At 39.5% G+C, this 12,974-nt stretch overlaps 1 protein-coding gene across 1 annotated transcript in view; it reads left to right on the top strand.

The window, feature by feature from the left end:
- The window catches only part of zfp64 (zinc finger protein 64 homolog (mouse)), a 54,834-nt gene that overhangs the window by 13,182 nt on the left and 28,678 nt on the right, over positions 1–12,974 (top strand). The window contains exon 2 of the mRNA XM_048608627.1: positions 269–502. Within this exon, the coding sequence (XP_048464584.1) occupies positions 269–502 (234 nt within the window). The remainder of the gene's footprint in view (positions 1–268; positions 503–12,974) is intronic.

Here is a 12,974-nt window from a genome sequence, read left to right as displayed (position 1 = left end):
GGGGGGGGGGCGGGCAGGCGGTTGGTGGTGTCATCTAGACTCAAAAGTTTAGCTTATTTTCTCTCCCTGGATGCTGCCTAACCTGCTGTGCTCTCCCATTTTCCAGTTTGTTTTCAGTGAATGTAATAACCTTATTCAAGTAACAAGGGAGAGAAGAAAATGGAACTGCAGGGCAACTGGCCTGCAAACGGTCATCAGAACATTACTAGCTTTAGAAAAGAGAAATAAAAATTTGTTATGCTGTGCTCTAATTCTGCCTTATCTGTAGTTTCTCCAGGGGCCACAGTGTTGGTAGAAGTAAATGCGGATATACACATCTGCGGAATCTGCAAACAGCAGTACAACACTCTGGATACCTTTGTGGCTCACAAGCAAAATGGCTGTCACCTTGGGACAACTGCAGGCACCAGCTCTGTACAGTTTGTGGCAGAGGCAGCAACACCTGCCACCCAGACTCAGACTGCTACAAGTATGATTACTGCACAGACACAGACCATCTCAGGTATGCGAGAGACTGCCAGACCCTTTTAGTGCATTGATTTGATTTACTAGGAGAAAAGTGATGGTGATTTTTTTTTTTGAAACTATATTAGCAGCACTTGTTTGAAGTATGGTCACTGCTGTAGGTTAAACTGTAATTACGTAGCTGGGTGAATTTGAGAAGGAAATTATTTAAGCTAATAAAGGTCAGCTTTCCATGTAAAGGAAAGGTACAAAGTTAATAGAGTATATAGATGTTTTCAATTGCATAATCAACCAGAAAATTGCTTAGTTACTTGATCTGGCATGTTTGAGGGATGAAATTGACTTCTGAAAGGGAGGTTTTTGGAAAGGGAAAATACATCTGAAATCCAAGATTTTCCACAGAATAGTTGGAAACACATCAAAAGTATCTCAACCGTGGGATATCGGTGTATTTAAAATTCTGATATTTATAAAGCAGCTAATGTTTGTTGCTTTAAGTTACTGCATCACAAAATGATAGGGGGAGTGGAGTTCCAGTAGTGGGCAAGAAGGCTAGCACTGTTTCACACTTTAGCAACAATGAGAAATGTTGAGGAAGAAGCTATGTGAGATGCACCTTAAGTCAATTGTGCAAGTTCTTGTTAAACAACAGAAATAGAACTGTAGATGCCTGGCTGTAAGTTTCAAAACAATAATTAATTAAAATGGCTTGGGGTTGTATAACCACAAAAGCATGGTGACACCCTGCGATTAAATTATGGCAGTAAACTCACTGGAAACAATTTGCTGTTCTCTGCATTTCACATTTACCACCCTGACTATGAGAGAAGTTAAGGTTATCCATATAGTGATGCAATGCAGAATAAGAAGTAAAGAAACAAGAACAGAAGTTGCTGGAGAAACTCAGCAGGTCTGGCAGCATCTGTGGATAGAAAGCAGGGCTAACGTTTCAAGTTTAATGGCCTTTCTTCAGAATTGATAGTAGCTAGGAAAAGGTAATATGTATGGTGAAGACAGGAGGTTGGAGGAGAGAAGGATTGAGTCGATTGGCAGAGATGGAGTCTAGAGAGAAAGAGAGAGAATGACAGGGCGACAAAGGGATGGATAATAGTATGCCAGGGAGAAAGAGATGTTAACCCCTCTTTCTCTCCACAGAAATTGCCCGACCTGCTGAGTTTCTACAGCAATTTCTGTTTTTGTTTCAGGTTTCCAGTACCTGTAGCTCTTTATTTTATTAAAATGTAAAGAAGGTTGTCAGATACTATAATGGTCAATGTATGACAGATGTGAAGTAGAAAGCAATGGAGGTTTAGTATCTGAGTTAGCTAATTTTGGCTGACACAACCATGGCGTTACTGTCACCCACCTGGATTGGTGAGATTGAAAATTCAGCCAGGATGCCCTCTTCCTGGTCAGTAGCTCTGATGGGATGTGTATGTAGGTAAATGTTGATAAAGGCAGGATGAGCATTGCAACTCAGTGGGTAGCATATTTGTCTAACCAGCCATTAAGAAACCAATGGAAGAATGTTTGATGTGAAAAGAAGTTTTGCCTTTTGTTTCAATCACTTTCAGAGCAAATGCTACATAAAGCTCTCTGTGCTTTGTGAGGGTAGCATTCATCAATGATTTTTCTTTTTGTTCATAGAGTGTTGCTGCTGATAAGTGTGCCTTAAAAAAGAAAATTGGAATGTGGTTGCTATAGCCATAACGTCAGGGAGAAGAGTGATCTGGAACCAAGATATGAACTTAGAATGATAAATGGATAAAATAGTTACAGCACATTAGCACATCATGTCCATGCTAGCTCTCTGCAAGAACATCTCTGCTTGGCACACACTCCTGCCCTTTGCCTATATCCCTCGCGATTTTTTTTTTTTTTTTTTTTTTTTTTTTTTGTTTCTCTTTTTGGGTGTTTATGGAGTTTCATTTTTGAATGCCGCAACTGAATCAATTTCCACACATCTCCAATGATGCATAACAGATCCTAACTACTCTCATTAAAATATTTTTCATGTCTTTTTTTAGCTTCTTTGTCATTCACCTTCAGTTAGTGTCTCCGCTTTGCAACTATTCCACCAAAGTAAACCGTTTCTCCCTGTCTTCTCTGTCTAGAAATCCTGATGGTAACCTCTCTCAAACCTTTTCTCTCCAAAGAGAACAATGCCACCTGATCTAATCGATCTGGTAACTGAGGTCCCTCATTCCCGGAACCATTCTTGTAAAATCTTTCTGTACCCTGCCTAATGCTTTCACATGCTTCTGAAGGTGTGTGGTGCCCAGAATCAAAACAGTACTCCAGTTCAGACTGAAGCAGTACTTTATGACAATTTATCATAGTTCCCTTCTTATTGTACTCTGTCTGCAGCTATAAAACCCAGAATTCAATATGTCATCTTAACCATTTTCTCAACCTGTCCAGCCACTTGGAGATTCGTTTACAGTTATCTTAGCGCTCTCGGTTCCTGCACCTTTTTAGAATTGTGCTGCATAGATTATGTTGCCTCTCCTTAATATTCCTGCCAAACTATATTTTAATACAATATACAATACAATGTAATACAGCACAGGAACAGGTTGTTCAGCCTACCAAGCCTGCGCCGCTTCCTACTCCTTATTGAGACCCACTACTTATTGCCCCTACATGGTTTCAATCCCTCTGTTTGCCTCCTGTTCATGTGTCTATCAAGATATGCTTTAAACATTGCTAAAGTGCCTGATTCCACCACCTCCACTGGCAGTGTGTTCCAGGCATCCATCACCTTCTGTAAAAAGATTTTCCCACACTGTTCCCCTAAACCTTTTTCTCTCACTTTGAACCTGTGCCTTCTTCTAGTTGACCTTTCCACCCTGGGAAAGAAACCTCCGACTATCCACCCTGTCTACGCCCTGCATTATTTTGTTGACCTCTATCAGGTCACCCCTCAGCTTCTGTCTTTCCAGTGAAAACAATCCAACTTTATTCAACTTCTCCTCGTGACTATAACACTCCATCAGGCAACAAACTTGTAGACCTTCTCTGCACCCTTTCCAAAGCATCCACGTCCTTCTGGTAGTGTAGCAACCAGAACTGCAAGCAGTGTTCCAAATCTGGCCTAACTAAAGTTTAAACAGCTGTAACATAACTTGCCAACTTTTATATTCGATACCACGGCCAATGAAGGCAAGTGTATTGTATGCCTTCTTGACTACTTTGTCCACCTACGTTGCCACTTTCAAGCATCTGTGGATCTGTACACCCAGATCCCTCTGTATGTCAATGCTGCTAAGAGTTCTGCCATTTATTGCACCTGAATTTGATCTTCCAAAATGCATCACCTCGCATTTGTCCAGATTAAACTTCATCTGCCACTTCTCTGCCAAAATCTGCAATCTATGTATATCCTGTTGTATCTTTTGACAATTCTTGTCACTGTCCGCAACTCCACCAATTTTGGTGTCATCTGCAAACTTACTAATCAGATCACCTACATTTTCCTCCAGATCATAATATATATATTACAAACAACAAAGATTCCAGCACTGATACCTGTGGAGCATCACTAGTTACTGATCTCCATTCTGAAAATCACCCTTCCACCACCACTGTCTGTGTTCTATGATCAAGTCAGTTCTGTATCCATCTAGCTTATACACCCCAGATGCCTTGAGACTGTACCTTTTGTACCAGCCTACCATGAGGTACCTTATTAAGTGCCTTACGAAAGTCCATGTTGACAACATCCACTGCCCTTCCCTCATTAATCATTCTTGTCACCTCACTTTACACTTACTTGTTTTAAATTTAACCTGCCAGATGTCTGCTCATTCTGCTAGCCTGTTTATGTCGCCTTGAAATGTATCACTGATCTCCTCACAGTTCACAACGCAGTTTTGTGTTCCAGAAACTTTGAAATGGTGCCCTGTACATCCAATGCTGATCATTAATATATCATTGAGAAAAGTAGTGGTCCCTGTAATGACCCCCAGGAAACCCCGTTGTGTACTTTCCTCCTGCCTGAGAAACACTGTTCTCCACTGCTCCGTTTCCTGGCACTTAGCCAATTTTGTATCCAAACTGTCAATGTCCCTTTTACTCAATGGGTTTCAGCTTTGTTGATAGGCCTGTTATGTGGCATGTTCGCAAATGTCATTTGGAAGTGCATATAGATGACATCAACCACATTACCCTTATTATTCCTCTCTGCTAGTGAAAGTATGCTCAAAGTACCACCTCTCTGGATGACATTTAGTTTGAATAATCATTGTACTGTGGGTTCACCAATTTCTTTTAAAAGATCGGACAGGGTAACTTACATGTCATTTCTGTTCTGGGCGTTAATATATTAGCATCAGGATGGACAGCAAGAGCTTCTTTAAATATATAAAAGGAATGAAGGAAGACAGAGTGAACATAGGCCTTGGAGAATGAAGTTGGGGAAGTAATAATGGGGAAACAGGAAATGGCAGAGGAGTGGAATAAATACTTTGTGTCAGTCAATACTTTAGAAGACACTAATAGCATTCTAAAATTGTTACATATTCACGGGACAAAAGAAGGAGAGGAAATAAATACAATAACAATCATTATAGAAAAACTGCTAGGGTTACCTATTTAGACACATGAACGGGCAGGGAACAGAGAGATATGGACCATGTGCAGGTAGACCAGATTAGTTTAGAATGGCATCATGGTCAACACCGACATAGTGGGCCAAAGGGCCTGTTCCTGTGATGTACTCTTCTAATGTGGACTAATTTCTAACATAAGTCCCCTGGACCTGATGGGTTGCATCCTGGGATATTAAAGGAAGCATCTGCAGAGGTAATGGACACAATATTAGTAATCTTCTAGTAATCCTTAGATTGTAGAAAAATCCCAGAGCATTGGAAAACTACTGATGTTTATGTAAAAAGAGGAGACAAAAAAAAGGCCAGTTACCTTAATGTCTGTTATTGGGAATAATGGTTGACTTTTATGATGAAGAATGTAATAACAAACCATTTAGAAATGCATAATATGGTCAACCAGAGTCACCATGGCTTCACGAAGGGGAAATCAGATCTTACAAATGTACTGGAACTCTTTGAGGAATGAACAAGCAGGATAGATAAAGGGAAGCAGTGGATGTGAAATTTTTGGATTTTCAGAAGGTGTTTGATAAGGTATCACGAGTTAGATTACTTAAGAAGTTAAGAGCTCATGGTGTTGGAGGTAGTATATTAACATGGACAGAGAATTGGCTAATAGAAGACAGAGTTAGGGTAAGGGAGCATTTACAGGATGACAACCTGTCAATAGTGATGTGCCACAGGGATCAGTGCTGGGAACGCAAGTGGTAGGATTACACAGTCTGCAGAGGAATATAAGCAAGTTAACCCAATGGCAAAAGCTTGGCAAATGGAATATAATGTGGGGAAATGTGAGGTAATGTACTTTGGCAGGAAGAATGAAGCAGCTGAATATTATTTTAATGGAGAAAGACTGCAGAAAGCAAGAGAGGAATTTGGAGGTCATTATCCATGAATAACAAAAAGTTAGCAGCCAAGTACAGTGGGTAATGAGGAAAGCAGATGGAATGTTGGCCTTTATTTCAACAGGAATGAAGTGTAAAAGTAATAAGGTTTTGCTAAAACTAGACAAGTCATTGGTCAGGCTACAGCTGGAATATTCTGAACAGTTTTGGGCCCCTTATCTGCTCCGCTAATACCTGGTATGGAGGTACTGTCTTATGAGGAGAAGTTGAGTAGATTGAGCCTGTACTTGTCGAAATATTGAAAAATGAGTGGTGACCTTATTGAAACATGCAAGATTCTTAAGGGACTTGACAGGGTAGATGCGGAAAGGTTGTTTTCTCCTTTCGGGAGAGTCTAGGATCGGAGGGCTTAACTGCAGATTGATCTCGAGGATTGCCCATTTAGGACCAAGACGAGGAGGTATTTCTCCTCTCAAAAGGTAATGAACCTGTGGAACTCTTTACTGCAGAGGGGTCTTGAGGCTGGGTTATGAAGTATATTCCAGGCTGAGACAGGCACAATTTTTTGTTAGTAAGGGAATCAAAGGTTAGAGGGGAAAGGTAGGAAAATGGAGTTGAGAATTATCAGATCAGCCATGATCTCTACTGTTGAATGACGGAACAGGCTCGATGAGCTAAACGGTCTACTTTTGCTCCTACATCTTATGGACTTACAATACTGCTTCTATTATTGCACATTTAATCTACACTTGATAGTAGTGTCTCTACCTGTGTTTTTCAATCTAGCAAAACCTATTCACGTGCAGTCATTCTTCTCAGTTGAAATTTCTCCCATGTTAACTGACTCAAAACATAATTGTTTGCAACACCAACAAAATGTTGCTCATGTGTCTAAACATTTATGTTAATATTATGCATTGCTTGTTTGACGTTGCATAACAACGTATTCCTTTGAGAGGCAGTATTGTACCGCATTGTGCAATTTGCTTATAGAATAATACTTCATGTAATCAGCCAATTTTTTGTTTTCATTTATAAATGATTCATTTAATTTTGTGGGCTGACAAATTGCCACACTCAAGTATGTAAATATACAGTCAAATAGCATTGATTAATGGTACAATTAGCATTAATGGTACAGTCCACAATAATAATACTGTGTAGTAATGTGAAAGTCATTTGCTCTGTATGCTTCCCCTGCTCTCTTGCTGGGGATAGATTAATGAGTTGCCAGAGGTACAACCAAAGTAAAGGCCCTTTTTATGCTGTGTTAGTGGCAAAAGGTTTGTGAATTGCAGGTTTTTGTAAAGCCAAATGTAAAACACCCTGGGCTAAGACCAACCTCTCAAAAGACTCAAAGGTCCAGACCTGAAATGTCAGCTTTCCTGCTCCTCTGATGCTGCCTGGCCTGCTGTGTTCATCCAGCTCCACACCTTGTTATCTCAGACTCCAGCATCGGCAGTTCCTACTATCTCTGAGTGAGTTTTAACCTCACTGTGCTTAGATGTTTCCACCAGCCGCTGTTAGTGGTCCTAGCAGTTATAGATTCAGGTTATGTATTTGCAACTTCACCACATTGCTTTCTACAGCGAGAATCCCTTCGGTGTACAGCTGTGCACATTTATGTGAGTAAAAAGATTAGCTGGGAGCTGAGGTGAGGTAGTTTGGGGAAGAAGGAGGTGAAGGCACTAAGCTATGTGCAGGAGGAAGGATCTCCACAAGCCACTTCACTGGCCCAGTGGGATTATTTCATCTTTTTTAGGACAACATGACTTGAATTTACCTACTGCCTTCAGCGTGCTAACGTCACAAACCAAATCTGACACTGAAACAACAGAGAACAGGATGGAGTCAGTCAGGTGGCATTGACTGGGGAACCTGACTGTACATTGTGCAGGGCAGGGCATTCTGGCTGCAGTTACAGAATGAAAGGCAATGCATTATAAGATTATTACTAGCTTTTGTTAGGATTTAGTGGCCTTATAACTATTGCTACCAGTTGCATATGGAGCTTTTGTTTAATTACTCTCAGTTGTGAGGAGAATTTAAGTTATCAGTTTAATTTCATGTGTTTTTATTCATTACTGGTTGACTTAAAATTCTTCCCAGCTCTGGATTCCCCCTCTATGAATTCTTCAATTACCTTTTCTTTTGGTTTGCACTTGGGTGATTGATTGGTTCTTTGATCTTCTTGAACAGCAACTTAGATGATGCTGGAGGTGCTATCTGACAGTCTATAGTTCTTCACAGGGAAATTATAAATCAAAATGTAACTCTGTCGTGACCACCAATCAGAGACCCAGATTACTTATAGATGGTGAATTTTTAATTACAAGACCAACTTTTTAGAAGAGGACATACAATAAAAAAATGAGTGCTGATATAGAGTCAGTGATTAATTGACAAAGCCCTATGTGAACCCATGGAACTTCACATCTACAAAGAGTCAGGGTAAATTTGATCATACTTAAAAAGAAGAGATAACAAGGAGCTGGCTACCCCTCTCATCAGCAAACCACTCACTGTGGATTAATTCTGTAACTACAGACAGGTTTGTAGATTATACAAAGAAAAGACATTAAAAGCCAGCTGTAGCCATGGCTTTGTGGGTTAACAGGCTGATGTGTTCATGGGGACTAATGTGCTGTGAAGATCATAGTTTGAGGCTGCCCATTAGACATTAGTATACTGCAGGTAAAAGAAAGACCCTGTCTGGCTGTGAGTGCTGGAAGCCAAATAATTCAGTGAAGAAGTCAACATGAAGCAGGAACTAGGACAAAAGCCTGTCACCTCACTGCAGAGCCCAAAATCTTGAAATCGACTACTTCAGTATCTTCAATGTTAATGGTACCATCACACTTAATATTTGCAACTTTCTACTGACCACTCTTCACAGAACCCAGAAACTGATTCAAGTATGTTTTTAACAGTTACCTTTTTACTCATTCATGTTTCTAGTGTGTATGTGTTTGTGTGCGTTGAGGTTTTATTACCTTTTCTTGTGTTTCGTAGTCAATAAACATACCCTTTCTTGATCTAAAGAAACCCTGGTTAACTTGGCTCCTTTTGAAATATACAGACATGTGGATTGGGAAAAGGTACCGGCAAGGGAAGGGAATTAACCTTGTTACGACCAACCAAGAGAGGGCTTGCTCCTCACCCAGAAACAGATACATTTGGGGATATCTGGTCCAAATTGTAACAAATTGGTGACCCTCACCCAGGGCCTAATCCTAACAAATTGGTGACTTTCACCCAGGGCCTGATCCTAACAAATTGGTGACTTTCACCCAGGGGCTGATTCTAACAAACTGAGGGCTTATATCCACGTTATTACCCACAGACAAAACAAACAAATTTAAAATGGCAAAAGTGAATTGTTCCTTTGAAACTAATTTTTAAAATACAGAAAGACTTTTTTGAATCTGTACTACTAAAGTGTAGAAAAGTCTACATTTGATGCTGTGCTTTTCGAGGAGAATTAGGGGAAATTACTTTTGAGGATTTAAACTTTCAGTCCCTTGAATGGGTAAAAGCTTTTGGAATTAGAATGTTGCCTGGAAGCTGGAAGAGCCCATATTTTAAATAGGCCAATGGATTTCAGGTGGAGATTAGGACGGCGAACCAAATGGTAGTGTGCTAGAAAGAGTAAAACTGGAGCAATGGAACTTGAATTTAAAGATAATGAAATAGAAAGAGCTAGGGAGGAAAGGGGAACAAATGAGAGAGAGAGAAAGAAGAACATGGAGAAAAGCAAGTGTGTTTCGGGGCAAGTTTTCTATTCTCTCTGTCGAGGACACCATTAACTCAGACTTGAGGGCGGAGAGAATCTGGTTTGCACATTTAATCACTATGTTTGATGAAGCAGAGGTGGAAGTCATTTGTATTCCTTTTCATTGGTTAGTATGGTACTTAAAGTGGCCAATGGTCTTATGGCTACTGAGTAAACTTTTAGGGTATACTCATGAAGTTTATTCCCTCTTACTAAGAGTGCAGCTGATTGTGAGGCAGAAAAGAAAGGCTACAAAAACAGAAATTGCTGGAAATGCTCAGCAGGTCTGGCAACATCTGTGGTGAGAAATCGGAGTTTATGTTTCAGGTCTGGACCTGAAACGTTGAATCTGATTTCTCACCAGAGATACTACCAGACCTGATGAGTTTTTCCAGCAATTTTTGTTTTTGTTTCTGATTTCCAGCCACCCGCAGTTCTTTTGGATTTTAGAAAAAAAAGACTATGTTACATTTGTGCCACTTATTGCTACAGGCATGCCGTCAATGATTCTGTATCGTTGGGAAATGGTCTGACCAGGCACACCTAGAATTTGCAAGGTTTAAGTAGCTTATTTCAGAACAATCAGTGCTTGCACTTAAAACAGAAACTATCTATGGAAACCTCTGTGAAATATTTCACCTAGAGGAGTTTAAAAACCCCATACTTGTCCTGACGATAAAGTATGTAGAACACTAAAGAGCAATGGACCACACGGCTCACCACACTGCCGAATGGTTGTGTGCTAATTCACAGATCTTTGTACTCTTCCTCTGGTATAAAGATTCTTCCAGTGGAGTCTCTCAAAGAATGTATATTCACTTAAGTTTATGCATCATTACTTAAATGTTGTTACTACGATGAACATTTAAATCTAATTTCCCATTCTGCCTCAGCCAACTCACCATTTAAATCTCTGGAATTATTTTTGTTAAGTTTGCAACCCCAGTTCCAGGTTTAACCACATTACTTTGAGACTTAATCTGAAATTGTATCTTTTATGTTTGCTCTTCTGCAGAGTTAAGATACCACAATACTACTAATTAACCCTGTCACATTACATTATACTAGATCTAAAATAGTCTGGTCACTAGATGATTCTGTAAGCATATTCTAGAAAAATATTCTTGATGCATTCCATTGAATTTGTTGCGTATCTTATTACGAACGATACAAGATTTGACTCAATTACATAGAGTAAGCACCTGAAGTCTGATTTTCAGTCTGTGCTATTTTAGCCAGTCTTATGGGTGTCAGTAGCTTGGGGATAATATGTTGCCTGCACTCCGTCAGGCTATACAAGAGGAAATAGTCAGCTGTGATTCCTCAGAAGTGCAACAGCGTGGACATTGGATGAGACCTCAAATCAAATATAATGAAATCCCCCACAAATAGCCTGTTATGTTTGAGTATTATTAGATTCTCATCTGTTCTCATCCATGAAGAATGGCTGTATTGAGTTATCTGTGGAACGACAGCAATGCTGGAATTATTGCCTTCAGAAGAGATCAGGATAAAAAGGTGGAGAAAGGCCCAGGTTTTCTGTTGTGATATCATCACCACAAAATAAAGTGATTCTAAACATTGACGATGTCTTGGGTTCCTGTAAGCAGCCCTTGCTCAGTGAGATAGCTCAGAAGGTATTGCAGCCAAGAGGTAAATTGGAGAAGACCAACCAGTTGGAAAAGGTGTGGTTCATTTCAAGCAAGCTGAAGGTGAAAAGTTGTAGGAGGCTTTCTAAGCCAGGGATTGAATGGGCAAGTAGAGCAGAAGGTGGAGCAGAAGGTCATAGTGTTGAAGGAGTGACTGGGTAGTGGAGCGGATGATGCTGATGTTTAACAAACAAGTTGGCTTCTACAACTTTATCAAAAGAGATGACTGATTTAGGTTTTGAGTTTCGCTCCTTGTTTGATGCTGGTTAAGTTATTTACTAGTCGCTGTACATGGCTTATCCTTGAATTGACATTTGTTTTTATTGCCAGTGATCCCTAACAAGACAGTTTCTTTTTTTTTGCTGGTAAATTTATTGCTTGGTTCCTGGTTTTAATGTTTACGAAAACAGTTCACATTTATCACAAGTTAACATCTCTGATGATCTGTTTTGGAAATGGATTTTAGTGCTAAGATGTTGTTTTCCATTAATCTGACTGAATATACATTTGACAGTTGGGACCGTTGGGTCTCATGTCATGCATACAAGAGAAACAGGATGGTCAAGGTTGATTAGTTTGAGAAGACCTGTAATGAAAGCCTGAACATACATGGGTGTCCAGGAAATTCTTGATAAATGTTCAATCTGTGGTATCAGATTCACCAATTAGACCATGAAGCCAAGTTTCCAATAAATACAGCTCCAGATGCATTGTTATTGTTTTACTTTTTTAAAAAAGAACAAAAGTAAAGTATGGTTATATATCTGAAGAAAACAGAGATTCAATATGTTTTTCTTTGTCATTGGCATTCACTCATGTATCTGGCAGTCAAAAGAAAATAGCGTAACAAATCTGCATTACGGATTACCTCATTTTTCATGAGTAAGTTGATCATTCTGTAAGTTCTTCTTCACCCTTCATGATCATGTTGTCTAAACACTTTTGCTTTTTTGATTTCTTAATTAATGAATCAATTAATTAATTAATCAATTAATTTTGTTTTGACCAACCAAGTGGGTGGGTGAATAAAGAAGGGATGCCAATTCACCGTTCACCCTTGACAGTTTCAGGTATCCTGTCTGGAACTGCAATGACTTGGCGAACCTTGCCAAGGGTCTGGTTGTAAAACTAGTCTAATAACAATTTGCATATGGTTATCACTGCTAATGGATCTTTGGCTGGGCATGTATTATTGCCATCAAAAAGAGATAGAGGACTGAAGGAAAAGATGGTGAGGAAAGATCGCTTGATGATACATTTTTTTTTTAATCCAGGCTTATTGTATGCACAATTAAAGCATTTTTGGTTGATGAGAAAATATGGAGAGTGTTTGATAAGCCTGGCATTCGTTTCATTAAATGTAAAGCACAAAATGTGTCTTTTGTTGTCATTCAGTTTGATTTTATTTAGGAGAGACTGTGTAAATGTAGCTTAGCATTTAATAATGTACTACACTCTGTTTGTTTCAAAGAAAATAGATCTGAGGTTTGGAAACTGTCCCATTGTATAAAGCATTGTTCTAATTAGAGTTCGGTTACATTCTCATAAGACCGCTTGTGTTTTGCAACATATTCAGTTGATCTTGAGAGATCTTAGCGGAGATATTTTGAGCTTGTCAGCAGAATCTAAGAGC

Source organism: Rhincodon typus, chromosome 19 (assembly GCF_021869965.1).
Source record: "Rhincodon typus isolate 14 chromosome 19, sRhiTyp1.1, whole genome shotgun sequence".
In the NCBI taxonomy this organism is placed as follows: domain Eukaryota; kingdom Metazoa; phylum Chordata; class Chondrichthyes; order Orectolobiformes; family Rhincodontidae; genus Rhincodon; species Rhincodon typus.
The sequence above is the reverse complement of the archived record's forward strand: the minus strand, read 5'-3'. Positions and strand labels throughout refer to the sequence as shown.